Genomic DNA, 17,465 nt, shown 5'->3' with positions numbered 1-17,465 from the left:
TGGATCCTATTGTGTTAAGACTGTTCTTGCAAAGTTTAATGAGAGAGATTGGCATTTTACCACTATATAACAGGTGATCAATTTTATAATAATGCGAGGAATCAGCAATAGAAGCTAAAAATGAATTGGATTCCCATCATGGTTTACCTTAGGAATTATTTTCCATAAGGTAGTTTTCTTTTTTGGTGCCAGTTTGTCCGTGTTTGAAGATGTGATCATTAACATTAATTAGCATTAATATCCAATGTAGGGAGAGGCAGTTAAGGGATTAGAAAGCTAAAAAGTATCCTCACACTCTGGAAGAAATTTTTCTTCTAATTATAATTGCTGAAATTAATAAAATATTAACCATGTGGTTTTTATACCCACGGCCGTCATTTCATATCCGTGATCTGATGTACAGGTTTATCAAAAGTTAAATTTGGATTGTCAGAAATTTGTTAATGTATAATTAAAGCATCATTTTATAGTATTTCATATACGTTCTTCTAAAAGAAGACTGAGTATGTTTATATAAACGTTTGAACGTGTGAAAGGGGGAGCGATGGAGAGCATTATCAAAGAATACTTCACTTTTCACCAGGGTCGATACCTTGCCACCAGAGTAATAACTGCAGGGAGGCCTTTTCTCATTTAATGCTTACAAACAACTGCCCAATGAAGTCGTCCCCATGAAAAGTCACGTATGACCCCGTAAGACGCTAATTTCAACACAGAGAAACTCTCCTGCTCTCATTCCCAATATTGAGGAAAATTGTGAGCAATGTGTAGAATATTAAGTAGCAGAGGGCTTTCTTGTTAAGAGTCTGTGTACATACCGACCAAAGTTTTAATGACTATAATGGTCTAAATATTCCGTGTTTTAGTGATGTAGACTATTCTCACTCATTGTTTCTATTTCAGCTGAAAGTCATCACTCTCTGTTGGTTCCTTCCAACAGTTCTTAGATTGTGTTTTTGCGAAATCGTGATCTTCAGAGCAGAATAATCATACTCCTTTTTGTAATTGTTCAAGTATATTTATATAACTGAAAGAGTCCTGGAAGGTTGAATTGAGACTTTTCCTCCAATCTGTAGACGCGAGCACTAAGGAGTGTGTGTGTGTATCTGTGTGTAAAGATAAGTTTTGCAGCATTTTTCACAAGTTAACATCTTCATCTACGTTGTATTTATTACTGAAGATAGGGATGCTTTAATCTGTATGTGGTCCATTGCACACAGTAGGAGCTTATCAATCCTGTTGACCCATTGAGTCATTTTGCAATCTGTCCTTCTGTTTGTGGGAACAATTTAATTTGAACCTGTATGAAAAATTAATGTGGATACTTTCCTTTAAAAACCTCCGAGGGAAAGAACTTTATAGTCTTTTATTCTTAATAGTAAGTGTAAGCTCTTCCATTTATAATTCAGGATTCACTGTTGCCACTTCTTTTCTTTAGCGAAGTCAGTGTTAAAGAATGGTTTCCCGGTAAGTCAAAGACTGCTGCCTGACATTGTATTGTAAAGCCCAGTTCTGTTGTGAGCCAGGAGTTTCTGTGGATGGAGCACTCCTATTTACCCCTTCTTCCTCCAGAGACCACATTAAAATGATAGTAAAGGAATAAAAAATACATAAACCAACAACAGAAAGAATTGAAGAGAGACCAGTACAGAAAAGAAATTTCAAAAATGTGCCTGCGGCTCGAAAGCCCATGAAGGGTTGGTGACTGCCAAAGCTTGGTGGGGACCACTGCAACCCCACACTTGGTGGGGGGGTACCTTGGAGCCCCTGCAGTGCTGGGTGAGTGGGAGTCCCAGGTGGGGCTGGGAATGGCAGGGTTTAATGGGGTGCCTGCGGTCAGAACACTTCCCAGGCTCTATGTCCCCCACCCTGTTGGGACAACAGAGGACTAGAGACCATGTGTATCCTCCGGGCTCATCGCTAAAGAAATGGACGAACTGCCTGGGGAGAACAGGAGAGGCTAGTTTGGGGGTTTGCTTCCCAGATGGGAGTTACCGAACGCTCACTCTGAGCCACAAGCCCCTGCTTCGGGACAGAGTCTCCCCTTCAGGTGTTCTGTGGTCTCCAGCTGAAGTGTGATGCATGACCATGGGCCACCAGACACCCCAGGAGAGCCTCTGATAGGAGAGAGAAGGAGGGAGATAAACCACAAATCACCCCCCAAGTCAGAGGCTGCAGGGCATGTAGGGGGAGAAAATCCTCTGGTTACTGGATTGAGAGGTTTTGAAAATGGCAGAAAAAGCTCTAGAAGAAGGGAACAACCAAAGAGCAAGACAGAACCAAAAATATGACCCGACAAAATAAAGTCAAAGAAACTTTGGTTGAAAGTGAGTCTAGAAAATTGCCATGAAGAACAAAAAAGCCTCTGTGTGTTTAGAGTCTTAAGATACACGAATGTTTGGCTTTTCTTTTATCTAGAGTAGATCTGAGTGAAAGTGGCTCACTGCCCGTTGTAATTATTCTCCCCGTCTTTTCCGGTGAGTGGAAAGGCCTGATGTAGCCTGTCTTCCCCGTGGACCTGTCTGTTCAACCTGGTGACACAGACAAAGAGGAGAGGAGTATGTCCCTCTGAATTCAGCCTGGGTCTCAGTGTTCAGGATCTGCCTGAATGGGCAGCTCTGATGGGCAGCTTTGTACTGCAGACCAGTGTCCAAAGCAGACGGCCTCCTTGAGAACTAAGGAATTCTCTGTGTTTGCATGTGCTTGATGGGCCTGGAAGTCCAACACGACTGGTGTTTTCCCAAATCCTGAAAAAAAAAATATGATCTTCTACCTTTTATTTGGAACCATTTTTTTTTTTTAAGTAATCTCTACACCCAATGTGGGGCTTGAACTAATGACCCAGAGATCAAGAGTCACATGTTCTAAGGACTGAGCCAGCCAGGCACCCCTATTTGGAACCCTTTTTATAGCTCTATAATCCCCAGAATGCTGTTGTCGGATTTGGGGGCTATCTCTGAATGTCTTTGCAAAAAAGCATGAGTGTGTGTGTGTTTTTTCTGAAACTCATGTTCATGATTGCTTCCTTCAGTGAGAGAGGGGTTCCTCCCCAAAATGAGGTGTTAAAATAGGAATGTAACTTGGATTTTTTAAAAAGCAAAGTTGAATAAAGTATATATATTATCTATGCTAAGTTTATGTAATATTAAAACTGAATAGGACCTTGAAAACATGTTCATGACAAGGTTGTACAAAGATCCTGATTTTATTCTTCTTATGAATAAAGAATGTTCTTATGAGGGACACCTGGGCGTCTCAGTCGGTTAAGCATCTGCCTTTGGCTCAGGTCATGATCCCAGGGTCCTGGGATCAAGTCCCACATCGGGCTCATCACTCAGCAGGGAGTCTGCTTCTCTCTCTGCCGGCCGCTCTCCCTGCTTCTGCTCACTCTATCTCTCTCTCTCTGTCTCTCTGACAAATAAATAAAGAAAATCTTAAAAAAAAGAATCTTATGAACTCTCAGGAGTATCTCTGTATAAGTTAAAAACATGGGGAAGTGATTTCAATGTTATAGACAAACTCTTATCCATCTACTTTGTTTTCATTTTAATCATTTCTTTCTTGCTGTAGAGTTCGCATTCGATGTCGTTGGGCGTGTGGTATGTTGTAGGTCTTCTGAAATTTAATGTGTGGATCATCTGATGGAAAAGATAATGACCGTAGGGCAAGGAATTTTTATCCTATTTGAGAAAGAGATAGTTCTTACATCCATCCTAGTTGATTTTGAGTCTTTGAAGAGAGATGTTCTGTAGTAAATGAAAATTTATAGTCTTAGAATTTTTAACTAGAAACTTATGTGGACCCCCAGGAGAGTACAGATCAGCTTCTATTGCAATGAATTCTAAGGAATTTCTAAGCAATTTTTATTGTACTAAAATTTAACTGAATTCAGTTATTACTTAAAATAAGTCCATTGACTGAGAATTGTAGACTTGTTAGGCATAGTTTTTTTTATATATATGGCAGTATTTTCTGCAATAGATTTTAATTTGAACATTTAGAGTTTTGAGAACTAAATGTTGACTGAAACAGTCTTTCTTTTAAAAGTCACAGTATTTGGGACACCTGGGTGGCTCAGGCAGGTCATGATCTGCCTTCAGCCAGGTCATGATCCCCGGGGTCCTGGGATGGAGTCCTGCATCGGGGTCCCTGCTCAGCGGGGAGCCTGCTTCTCCCTCTGCCTCCCACTCCCCCTGCTTATGCTCTTTCTCTCTGTCAAATAAATAAAAGCTTAAAAAAAGTAACAGTATTCCTGAGAACTGTTCCCTTTCTACTTCTTTAATCAAAAGTTGTTGGTCTATCTTTACATTTTTTCAGGGAGAGTAATTTGTCCAGATATTCTGTGGTGCATAAAATATTGCTTCAGAGTCTCGTGTAGAGACATTAATGGATAGTTATAGGGCCTCTGGACCGGAGGGCTCACAAGGTATAAATTTCAGAAGCATCTCTAGTGTTCTCTTACTGTGACTCAACCCAGTTCAATTTCAACATTGCACGATGTCTTCATAGGGTGATGGCATATTTAAAAATTTTTAATTTAAATGTTCTCTTTGATTATGTGGATGTTAGAACCAACCCTTAAGTGAACAATTGAACTTTCTTCTTGTAGTGGATATGGACATAAAGTCTTTCGAGTATGGGACCATTTTTCACTCAACTATGGTGATTGTCATTTTTTGGTAAAGAGACAGGGAATGCATATTTACTGGGTGCAGTTGTATATTGTCTTCATCTTGAAACATTTGGTTACACAGTCATTTTCATTTTATCTCTGTCATGCCTACAGTTTAAATAACTGATTTATCTGTATGCAAAAGGTTTGAGAATCATAGATTCCCACGGAAAGACTCCTAGTAGGATTGGTGTTTGCATGCTTGAGTTTGAGGCTGGCTCTGACCTTGTTTATTCTCTGTACTTGGGAAAAGTTAGTTAGGAACATCCCCCTCAGAATACTGTTATTATGATCACAAGACACAGAGTAGGTTAACGTTATACTTGTAAAGTATACGGTGAATATGAATTTTAATTCATTTGTCTTGTATACCATGCCTTTTGGTCTTCTCAGTAACTGTGGGCACTCACGAGGGCTGTCTCCATCCATTCACCTCCTGTAACAACAACAACAAAAACCGCCCTCTGCGGGCCTTACAAACAGCAGAAATTTATTTCTCACGGTTCTGGAGGCTGGAAGTTCAAGATAAGGCACCAGCAGATTCCACTTCCTGGCTCAGAGTTGGTTCCTTCTGTCGGCATTTCACGTGGTGGGAGGGTTGAGGAAGCTCTCCGGGGTCTCATTTATGAGGGCACTGAGCCCATCAAGAGGGCTCCCCCCTCCTGACCTCATCTAAACCTAATTACCTCCCAAGGGTTCCGCCTCCTGATGGAGTCGCATTGAGCATTAGCATTCAGTATGAATTTGGGGGAACACAAATCATTGAGTACACAGCAAGGGGCTAATTTAGAAATGGGTATAACATTGAAAAATGACGGTTACGCTTTTTAATGACGGAAAGGACACAGGAACAGTTCCTGGCCCAAACATAGGCATTACCTCGTGAGTGTGCATGTAGAAAATAAGGAAGATGATATTTTATTTGAGCAACAAGTCTAGTGGTAGAAGCTGATGAATGGGTGAGTTGCTGCTTGTTAAGCAGGGCCGTGGTTAGGACGCTATACAGCTGAAAACTGGACTTTGCAGCTTTGTCTGGATCCCTTTGTGTCGCCTGAATCCTTCCACTTTGATTTTGCTCTTGGTCTTACCATCCTTAACGGGCGAGGGAGGGATACTGACTGAGATGCAGGTTAGTGATCAGAATAGCAGGTGTTGCTACCGTTCCCCCTTCTGTTGGCGACCATGCCAACGCACGTTCCCAGTTTCAGTCTGGAATTTGTGGGAAGGAACAATAAATAGTTGGTGAGCTGTGTAATAATTTAATATACACTCATAACAAAACAAGAGCTGCTACTTATTAATTGTCTGGTATGTGCCCGGTATGGTTACATTTTATTGATGTGTGTATCTTCTTTAATCCTCCTAGCAGCCCATAAGCAAAAATGGTGATAGCACTGTTGCACTGATGGGGAAAGAGTATACGATAAATCAATAAATCGGGTAAATTACTCAAAGTTATAGCCAGTGATGGCAGAGCCCACTGTGGAGCCTAGTTCCCTCTCATGCCATGACTCTGCTTTTCCCTCTACATCATTATAGCCTCGTTGCCTTCTGTGATAACTCTGTTCCTTGAGGCTTGAGCAAGAAATTGTTGCATGATACCTCTGCAGGACAAAGCAACGTGCAAACCACTTGAGTGTGGAACCTTTCTCAGAGGCTAAGTGTTGGATGGGTTCTAGGCCGTTGCTCACCAGCCTACTGGCTCTCCACGTGTTCCACAGGATGGGTGCACGTGAATCTGGGTCATGCTACTCCTGTGTTGCTGACTCCGTGGAGCCTGGGATGCCCCAGGAAGCCTCAGGGCCTCTCCTGGGCGTGGACGTCACCTGGTGAAGCCTTTGGAGATCTGTACTTTGGGGGATGTGCCAGGAATTTACCTGTTTCTCTAGTCTCGGGTTCTAAGCACTTGGAAATTGTTGGCTTCCAACGACTGAAATTTCTTTCTTCAAAATGTCTCAGATACATCCCTTCCTTGCTCGCAGCATGGTCCCCGCGGTTTGGGGCCCCATCCCTTTTGTCCTTGGAGAGCTGTAGCAGCTTCTTACCTGGGTTTCTCTGCCATTAGCCTCTTTTGTTTCCATTCAAGCCTCTGTGCTATTTTCAGATCCGTTTTATGCAGAGATTTCCTGTTGATTAAATGTGCCTGCTTTCTGGGGCTGTCGCTTGGCGTTGTTCCCCAGAGTCCTGTGCTCAGACTGGGCTGGAGTCGGCCGATGACTGCGCTGCCTTCGTCCACTTCCTCCCTCCCTGGGCCGCTCTCCTCCATTGTGTCTCTCAGTCGGATAGTCCCTTCTTCCTCTTCTCCACCAGCAAAATCCTTCTGTGTAATTCAGAGCCTGCTGCTATTTTTCCACCTGGAAATTGTCCTCTGACTTCTGTCCCTCACTGATCTTTTCCTTCTTGGAACCCCTCCCCCCACCCCCGAATTCTGTGCTTTATGATATTTTCTTTTTACTCATGGAAGTTTCTGAGTAGATTATCCTAAAACTTCAGGGCCCCCTATTCTTTAATCCCTCTGATGCCCAGCAAAATCGGTAGGCGTAGAGTCACCCGTTGTGGACGGATTTCTTGTCGCCGTGTTAGCTCTTCACCGTGGTGCTTTAAAATGAAGAAAAGTAACGAAATAACACATATGTACAGAAAAGTGCTGTGATTTTAAACTTAACCTGATACTCCCCTGCTATGCTGAAGTGTTTTGTTTTGTTTTCTTCTTCTTTTTTTGTCTCGCCAGCAATCAAAGAGAAGTACACAGACTGGACAGAATTCCTCATTCGTGATTTGACTGGCTCCCGGACGGCACCTGCCAACCTCCTGGAAGGTGTATGTATTGTTGTTATTCAGCTATTCTGTGTCTGAAGCCTCACGGTCACATGAGCACCTTTGCCTATATCCTTCGGCAGGTACACGTGTACATGTGGATATCTCTATCCAGATAGCCTAACTTCCTGTTTTTTTCCTGAATTGTTTAGGTTAATGATTCTCATGGCACCGAAGTGTCTTCACCTGTGGTACAATCAATAAGTGGAAAATTGGCTTCTGTGTGAACACATTTTTAAGTAATACTGTGTTAGGATATCTTTCCACTATCCTATACATGTAAGCCTCTGTCCTATATTTGCGAATATAAATAAAATCCTGGAGAAGACCTGTTTTGTAGAGATGACCACAGAGCATATTCGTGCTCTCTTATAGTCTTGGAGCGTGTTGATAGATGGTTCCATTGACTATTCCATTCTGGATGCATAACCTCACGCTAACAGCACACACGTGTTGAGTAATAATCGAATTAGCCTCCCTTATGAAAACAAGAGGAGAACTGGCTAATCATATTTCATTGTGGTTAAGGTGTGCTTAAGGTACCGAAGAAAAAACAGTTTAATCTGCAATCTTGATGGTTCATTTGACAATAATTTTATGATAAAGCATTTTAATATTTACTATATATAATAGAACAGAAGGAGCACTGTACTGTCATAAGTAATTATTGAGGTACCAAGTCTGTTTGAGGAATGCTCCCCCCAAAAAGGGGGGAAACATAGTAAATAACAGGAATACGATGTGGATTGTGACGGTATGATTACTCTCTTAACGTTAACTATGAATTTCCCTCCTCTCATAAATGACATTGACTTTTGGAACACTACTGTCTAATATACAGTTATCCGGTTTCATTCTGTGACGATTTTGCCTGGTGTATTTGCTTATCTTAATGGCTCCTAATTTGTTTGGTTAACAAATCAAAATGATGATTCTTCACCCTTTCAGAAGGACAAAATGTCTTACTCTGTTCATTTTTTTTTTTTTTAACATATTTGCCTACAAGGCTGACTGAACAATCACCCTTTTCATGTGCTAACGTGCTGAGAAGGTTTCTTATACGGGGCAGTAATTATATATATATATATGTATATATATATATATATACATTCTCTAAACCAACTATGGGATCAAGTGTAGAAATAACTTTACATAATTGTCTAATGTAGCTGATCATTAATGTGTATTATACATGTCATTGACACGTATTCATGCTTTGCCCAAAGTATGAGAGAGTGACATTATAAGATGAATGTCTGTTGAGTCATGGGGTAAGTTGATAGCCCCATAGTCTATGGGAAAATAGACATTTAGCTACCACGTATTTTCTAGCAGGAGGCCAATTTGGTGTAACTCTTCTTAAAAGCATGCTTATTTCTAACAAATGCAGTTTTATCTGGGAAGGGTGATTTGTTTGGTGAGAACCGAGCACAAACTGTTATGTTCTGTTTACTTGTGATTCTTGTTGTTGGACAGAGGGCTGGGTGGGATGAACGTGTGTGTGGAAGGAGCGGGAAGAGGATGGGGGTGGAGGGAAACACCAGACTGTTTGCCAGTAGCTTGGATGATGGTGTGAAAAAATATTATCTTCTGCTGTCATCTGTTTCCATGAGAACCTTAAAATAAAGTTTAAAATAAGGAGTTTTGCTTCTGTTTAAACAGCCTCTGCGAGGGAAAGGCCCTATAGACCTCATTACAGTTGATTCCTTAATAGAACTTCAGGATTCTCAGAGCCCTTTTCAGTACTGGATAGTTAGTGTGATTGAAAATGTTGGAGGAAGATTACGCCTTCGCTATGTGGGATTGGAGGACACTGAATCCTATGACCAGTGGTTGTTTTACTTGGATTACAGACTTCGACCAGTTGGTTGGTGTCAAGAGAATAAATACAGAATGGACCCACCTTCAGGTAAGGGCCAAAGCTTTTGCTGCTGCAAAGTATTTTGGTAAAAGATGTGATATTTTCCTGGATGTGTCTCTGGAGAGTTTGTTAGCTCCGTGGTATCATTTACACATGTGTATGTGAATATTAAGCATTTTAACCTCAGAATACTCTTCTATGGGAAATAGAACTCAAGACCTCAGTAAATAGTGTTCTAAAAGGAGAAAGCAGTAGAGGCTGTGCTGAAGTTGATCTCATTCCTTTGGAATCACTGATTCACAAATGAAAGACACAAGGACCGGGACTTGGTCATATTCTCCCTTTTTCTTTAGGAATTTTGACAGTCTTGGAAGTAGATGCCAAAATCTCTGTCTGCCCATACATCCTCCATTCATCCACCCCCCCCACTCATCCATTCATTTATCCATCTGTCTCCATTCATCCATATCCCTCCCTCCATCCGTCCATCCACCCACCCATCCACTTACCCACCTATACATCTACTCACCCTCCAGCCTCCCACCTATTTGCCCCCCCATCTCCTTCGTCCATCCATCCATCTATATCCATCCATCCATCCATCCATCCAACCAAATGCTGTTATATAATCTGTCCTGACCTGGAAATAGCAAAGAGGAAATCATCATACTTTTTTCTGGCACGTCATGGATTTTAATTAGCTCCAAATGCCCTGTCAAATGACTTTCTGCAGACTTAATTGGATGGAAGAATGCATTATGCTTCCTGATGTACCTCACTGGGCAAAAATCTCCCTGTTCACAAACTAACCATTCTTGAATGTTTACTATGTGTCAGGTGATTTTACATCTGCTGTGTTGTTTGTTTTGATTACAAAAAGTGCTCCATGTTTGGTGTGAATATTTCCTTTTCCACCAGAGAAAATTTGAGACTGAGGTTAAGCTACTTGTCCAAGGTCATCTAGCTTGGAGAGAGGGGATATACTATAGTTCAAATTCCTAGGCCCTTTGCTTATTTCTTCCCATCCCCCAGCTGCCCATACTAGACTTACCAACCTTTTGATGGATATCTTCAGAACAAAAAATGTTGGATCCTTATAGAATTAAAGACATCAAGGTAGAAATATTAATTTCTTCCAGAGATTGCTGGTTTTCATTCTGATCAATTTCACCAGGTATATTGGAAGTGAAGAGCCAAGTCCTTTGTTAAAATTGCCAGAGATTTTTTTTTTCCCCTATTAGTTGCTAGTGCTAGTCTCGAGTACACGAAACCGAGGACTTGCATTTTTCCTTTCTGTCACTCAAGGGCTTTAATTGAAAAAAAAAATTTTCTTGGTTCTGTATGTCATGGATTTGCATTTGTGTTGAGTTTGACAGGCATATAGACACGTAACATGGTATTTTATTAGTAGTATTGTTGTCAACATTTTGAGAAGCAGCCAGGAAATCCATTTCTACCCTGAGTAATTTTGGACTATGATGACAAACAAAGGGCCTGTCAGTGTTGAGAAAAGATCTAAGCTCACATTTGCCTTGGGATTCATAACCTAGCAGGAGAAATTTACTTTGTGTGGGAAGTTGGGTGTATAAATCTTAGCTTAGTATCTAATTGCTTTATAAATTTTGGGAGATCCCTACATTTGCCAGTGTGAACATTTATAGCAAAGCAAAGGATTATTAGTGGCTTCTTAGGTTCTGTTCAGTGTGCCTTTGCTGTGAAGTCATGGGACTCATACTCAAAAGCAAGAATGGAAAGTGTCACCATAGAAACTTGGGAAATATTTGCAAAGGAGAGCGCTCTTTCTCTTTTGTAGATAATTTAATGTCTTTATAAGATAAGAATAAATTGTGTTTACTTGTCTTAATAATTTTCTGGACACGAGTTGTCCATTGCATGGAAGAATTCGTGGGTGTCCTTCAAGAGCTTGGAGAAGGTATTCATTGTTAAGAAGTTATTTTCCCAACATTTAAATTGTTGGCAAGAGAAGTTTTGTATGAGAAGAGGAAAATAAAAGGCAAAAGGACACTCCAAATGTGGCCTTTAGTTCTTCAGATGCAGCAGTTGCAAGATGAAAACTGGATTCTCTTGCTTCATTTAGCAGAACAGCATGCGGGGCTGCAATTATTACCCGTGTGTTTTATTATTTTTTTAAAGTTTTTATTTAAATTCTGGTTAGTTGACATACAGTGTTACATAAGCGTACTATATAGTGAGATACAGTGAGTCAGCACTTCCGTACCTCACCCAGTGCTCATCATGACAGGTGCACTCCTTCATCCCCATCACCTGTTTCCCCCACCCCCCACCCATCTCCCCTCCGGTCACCAGCAGTGTGTTCTCTAGCGTGAAGACTCTGTTTCTTGGTTTGTCTCTCTCTCTCTCTCTCTTTTTCCCTTTGCTCATTTGTTTTGTTTTTTAAATTCCACACATGAGTGAAATCATATGATATTTGTCCTTCTCTGACTGACTTGTTACACACAACATTGTACTCTCTAGCTCCATTCATGTCATTGCAAATGGCAAGATTTCAACCTTTTTGATGGCTGAGTAATACTCCATTGTATATATATACACACCACCTCTTCTTTATCCATTCATCAGTCAGTGGACACTCAGGATGCTTCCATAATTGGGCTATTATTTACAATAATACATATTAATAATAATATGTAATAATAATACGTGTTACTTTGGGTTTGTGTAAATTAACTTCAAGACCCAGAGTAACTTAAAACTTACATGGTAGTGCTCTTTGCTTAACTGAAATGTAGGTGGGAATAAAATTTTAGGCTTGCATAAAGATACTAGCTATTGTTCTTAATCCCGAGTGTTGAGTGTTAAGTGGTGTGAGAGGGAGATTTGGAGGTGTGGGGGCCCAGGGCAGAGGATAGATGCTTCGGGTGCACCATGAGAGGAAGCCGTGCGACCCCCCAGCCTCCCTGCCCGCTGGACTGGGTGTCCCCATGAACTGCCATCATCGTGAAAATGGACCACTTGATCTCTCTACTTTTTAAAGGGCACGATATTTCTCAACTGTTCAGTACCAAGAAAGGTAGAAATAGGAAATAGAAAGTAGCTAGTTTTCAGAACCTCTAGGAAAAGGGGCTGCTTTGATGCTGTCCACCAGGGAAGCTTATAGTCACTGTGCCTTTTCATTTCTGGCCCGAGTCGGAGAACACAGGTTGGGGCTTCGCACCCTGGCCTATCCAGGGGTCATGTAGGTGCTGGCGGAGTAGGTCAAATCCAGCTTCTGTGAAGAATGGGTGAGCGGGCAGGAAGTGGTGAAATGCCAGGTGATCAAGGAAGGGCGGCAGTAGCTAAAGTCCTTAGTGGTCCAGGCTTTATCAAGAACTGTACAATATAGTAATTCAGCACTTCCCTCCATCACCCGGTACTCATCATGACAGGTGCACTCCTTCATCCCCATCACCTGTTTTCCGCCACCCCCCACCCACCTCCCCTCCGGTGACCAGCAGTGCGTTCTCTAGAGTGAAGACTCTGGTTTTTGTTTTTTGTGCTTTTGGTTTTTTTATTTGTTTTTCATTTTTGTTTGTTTGGTTTTTGCTTGAAGGACCTTTAATGAAGGCCAGAAATACAATGTGGAGCAAGACCATGCAGAAGGGTTCTGTTCCAGGCATTTTGCCTTGTACAAGTAGAATGAAGTCGCCAGGTCAGACTTTTAACTGGCATTATTTCAGACATTGTTCCAACTCCTTCATCTTACAGTAGAGTCTGAAGCCTCGAGGTTAATGACTTGGTGGGTCAAGGTCACACCACGAAGCCAAGCTGCAGCTAGAACACTGGCGTCCAAACTCCCAGCCCAGGTCTCCTTCTCCTCCATTACACTAACATTGGGAGTTGACAAAAGAAAGGGGGAATAGGAAGGGTGATTTTTTCCATAAGTTAAATCAGCTTTAAAAGCCAGGCAGATGTGTTGGAGTCCCTTTCAGCTTCAGTGTTGAACGGAAGGCAAACCGCATTCATTTAGGGACTTTCTGGCACATTGGCCTCCCCTGTGACCCACCGGGGTGCTAAGCATGCCCTGTCTTTGGGGCGCTGTTCTTCTAGATGTAGCATGGCCCACCACCCTCGCTTTGTTCAGACCTGAGAGGATTTTAGTAGCCCCTCGAACTGAACATCTGGGTCTGAGTCTCTGCTGTCTCCCCAGTGTCTGACCCAGTGCCTGGCACGTAGTAGGTGCTCAGTGAATATTCGTTGAATGAATTGACTGAATAAAAAGTTGGGTATGTCTGGAGGGAGGGCAGGAACCAGCCAAGTCCACCTTCTAGGAGCCAGATAATTGATGGGGCTGTGGATGCCCATCTGGAGTGGAGGGCCTGGAATGAAGGACACCCCCAGAATGGCAGGGGCTGTGCTGTCCTCTTTGCCCCTGATGTGGGAGGGGAGCTTTTGAAGACAGGGTCAGATCAAGGAGAGATGCTCTGCTATTCAGCACCCAGCATGGCTCCAGGACCTACTCCATGCACAGGAATATGGCCTGTGGGCTTCCTGATCATTTTTGTTCCTCTAGAGGAGTTCATGTGTGCCTCCAGCTTGAGGAAGCTGGCGGAGTAGGAAAAACTTGGACTTGGAGCCAGGGTCCAAGTTAGCTTCTCCTTACACTTCTGTTCCTCCCTACAGAGCCCTGGGAAGTACCTCTACTTTCCTCCTCTGTGAAATGGGGGTAACTGTACATTTGCTGTGCTGCTGAGTGTCACAGTGTACCGCAAGCGATTGGCGTTTTCTGGGTATTCAGTCTGTAAACAGAGTTTTATGGTTACATTTGGTTTTCTAAGAAATTTAAGTAGGTCGTTGAGGTCAGGAGTTTTTTAGAGATTCCCCCCTGCTTTCATATTTCTGGATGCTCAGAAAGCGACGTGGAGTCTTACATGTTTTTGCAGAAACTAAGGACACGAAACTTTGTGAGGTCTTTCTCATCTCTAGATGTTTTTCCATATGTATATATATTTTGCCTTCTCAATCTTTATGTCAGCGTTTCCTTTTCCTTTTTCTTTTCTTTTTTCTTTTTCTTTTAGATAATTCCTGGAGTCAAGAAGCTTGTGAACTATTTCTTAGTCGAGAAACAGCCCCCAAACGCTTTCTGTATCAGGTAGCTCAAGTGGCCATAAAGAAGTGCCAGTGAGTGGTGGGTTCAGACGACACAGATGATTTTCTCACAGTTCTGGAGGCTGGAAGATCCCAGATGAGGGTGTCGGCAGGGTTGAGTTCTGGGGAGAGCCCACTTGCTGATTTGTGGATGGTCTCTTCTTTATGTGCACACGGAGAGAGAGACAGAGAGCTCTGGGGTCTCTTTTATAAGGGCACTAATCCCATCACGGGGACCCCACCCTTATGATCTCATCTAACCTTGATTACCAACTCCCCCCCCCCCCCTCCGAAGGCCCCATCTCCAGATACTATCCCGTTGGGGGTTAGAGCTTCAACATATTACTTGGGGGGAGACATGAACATTCAGTTCTATAGCCTTCCCAACATCTGTTAACAGCCATAGACCAGTCTTTGCTCACTGGTGAGAGAAGGAAGGAGTGCTGGTTGCAGGGTACGTGAAGAAGGGGATCACGCCCCCAGGCCTTCATTTAGTCTGAGGCTGTGAGCTGGTGGTCTCACGCCCCTCTCCTGCTTTCTGCAGCTCTCACCTTTTCAAGAGCTGGCCAAACGCTTGCTCAGAGGGGGATCGCCTCACTTTCACGTAGGCTTCTAGTTAAAGATGGATCAGGCCCGATTTTAATTGCTTATTACTTCCCCACAAACAAATCGACATGATACACTCTATTAAATTACCTGCAACACAATCATTTTAAGAAAATGGTTTATGTTCTTTTAATGGTGCTATTTATTGTCCATAAACTTGTCGGTGTAACCAAGCGCCTCTCTGGCTAATGAAACACACACATGGAATATTGTTCTCTGCTTATTGAAACCATTAGGTGTGTAGCTTTTGCAGGTGGTTGAGCATACTGAAAAAAGTGCATCTGATTTTCACCTTTTAAGAGAAGTGGGCCTTGCCATAGGGTTACATTCCATATTAGGGCTTTATAGCCTCAGAAAGAAGACAAAGGATCTTAGGATTATAGGACAGAGACCCAAATCCTGAGGAACCTGGGTTTCTTGGTCTATTCAGGCTGCTACAGAGAATAAATAGCAGAGACCTGGTGGCTTCTAAACGGCAGCATTCATTTCTCACACAGTTGTGGAGGCTGGAAACCTGAGATGCAGGCACCCTCAGATTTGATGTCTGCTGAGGGCCCGGCCTGCTTCCGGGGTCACAGACCTTCTTGCAGTGTCTTCACGTGGGGGGAGGGACGAGGGGGCTGTCTGGGCTCTCCTTTGTAAGGACACTAATGCCATTAATGGGGGCTCCCCCCCATGACCTCCCAAAGGCCCCACCTCCTAAACATCACTTTGGGGGTTAGGATTTCAACGTATGACTTTGGGGGGACAGCAACATTCAGCCCGTGGTCCCAGGCTTCTGGTTTGCTGGGAGAGAGATGGCATCAGGAGGACTGGGGGCTCGACTTTCAGGGATGACGTGGGCCCAGTGGTGCCCTGCCAGGTGCGTGTGGACACAGGTGTCAGGAAGGGCGAGCATCCTTGTGGGGGTCTCTAGGTCACCTGGCTTCGGTTCTGGGAGTCCAGCTCGAACTCTGGCCAGCTGGGCTTTTGCTCTAAGTCTTGCATAGTTTTCTTGAACTATCCTCTTGCCCTCCTCTCTGTCTCAGGGGCTCCTCCGCCCCCAGACCACGGGAGTTCAGGCGCCAACACGGTGCACCTTCTCCTGCCTTTTCCCACCTTTCCTGTCTTGTCTTTGGCAGTCGCCATCCTTTCTCATGACTTGCTTCTCCTTTTACTACTATGCCAAGGCTGAACTCCCTGGCCAGCTTCCAGATCCCTGGGAAAGTGAATTAGTTCTCGCCTACTCGGGAACCCTAGGCTCTTGCGTGTTGTTTCCGTCCTGAGCCCCTCATGACCTGCTGCTCTGGTGCGCTCAGGTCTTTCCCTCCTAGAGCCCTCTGAGTTGCCTCTCCTCCACTGGGATTTTGACGCAGTGCCCCTGAGCTGAACCATCTTCCCATCCTCCTGGGACAATTCAGAAGGCTGTGAACCCGTCCCTCTTCCTCCTTTGTGGGATGCCGTGATGCGCGATGTCTCCCTCAGCACCCCTGCTCACCTGTGGATGTTGGAGGGACCATTCCTCCGTTTTCTGCACAGGTGTTAACTGGGGCTTCACTGTGTTCCCCTAAATATGTCAGAAGCTACTAAGAGGAATCACATTCTATTCTTGTTCTGATATAGAAATGCCAAATTGGAAAAAAAAAAAAATTCCCCGAGGTAGAAGAATGTAAATAAAAGGCTTAAAATATCCACAGTAGAGCCTCTCTTGTTATTAATAACCCTTTACGGGACTTTTCGTAACCGACCATGAGTGACAGGGCTGTGCCTTGATAATCTGACTCCTTCCGGCAGCATCTCTCTCCCATCCTAATTATGGGAGTCTGAAAAGACTCAGTAAACTGCTTGAAACACAGGAGCTTCAGGCTCAAGGTGAGTTCAGAAGCTGTGGGCATCGAAATATACGGCTGCATGCTGAAAAGCAGACATGCAAGAAATTAAAAATATAGCCCCAAAGGTTTAATGTCGCCTTTTAACTGTGCTTAAATTCATATTCATGTCCTGTCTGTCTGTCTGAAATAGCCTGGGTTGATATAGGGAAGGTATAAACCTATCTCCTTCAAGTGAGTGCTTCTGCAAATCCTATTTTGATAAGGTCTTAAATCCGTTGAAATCAGATCATAAAATCCCCCTGCAGTCTCAGCAATCGGTGAAAACAGTGCTCAACAAATTTTTTCTTTCAGTTTTGCATTCAGCCAGAGTAACCTCCGTTCGTAAATCTCTCTGCCCACCCCCCTCCCCCCACCCCACTGCCTGGGGGGAAAATATGGGCAACATGTGGTGTGTTAGCAACATTTCAAGTGTAAATATTAAACTTGGTTGGTAAATTTTAATTTACCTTTTAATAATTTTCTGGCTTACAGGGTCTATTTTTAGCATACGAGAGCTTAGAGATCTAGTGAAAAATATGCTGTAATATCTGAA

General features: G+C 43.1%; 1 protein-coding gene across 6 annotated transcripts in view; it reads left to right on the top strand.

Annotated features, from left to right (window-relative positions):
* SFMBT2 (Scm like with four mbt domains 2) overlaps positions 1-17,465 on the top strand; it is a 227,876-nt gene that overhangs the window by 97,295 nt on the left and 113,116 nt on the right. For 5 of the 6 annotated variants that reach the window (XR_013448983.1, XM_078075125.1, XM_078075123.1 and 2 more), the window contains exons 5-6: positions 7,404-7,492; positions 9,152-9,398. Coding sequence is in view for 5 of the 6 variants with exons in the window: in XM_078075125.1 (XP_077931251.1) it covers positions 7,404-7,492; positions 9,152-9,398 (336 nt within the window). In the remaining variant the exon portion in view is untranslated. The remainder of the gene's footprint in view (positions 1-7,403; positions 7,493-9,151; positions 9,399-17,465) is intronic. The other variant, XM_078075126.1, reaches the window with a different exon arrangement.

Source organism: Halichoerus grypus, chromosome 6 (assembly GCF_964656455.1).
Source record: "Halichoerus grypus chromosome 6, mHalGry1.hap1.1, whole genome shotgun sequence".
Classification (NCBI taxonomy): domain Eukaryota; kingdom Metazoa; phylum Chordata; class Mammalia; order Carnivora; family Phocidae; genus Halichoerus; species Halichoerus grypus.
The sequence above is the reverse complement of the archived record's forward strand: the minus strand, read 5'-3'. Positions and strand labels throughout refer to the sequence as shown.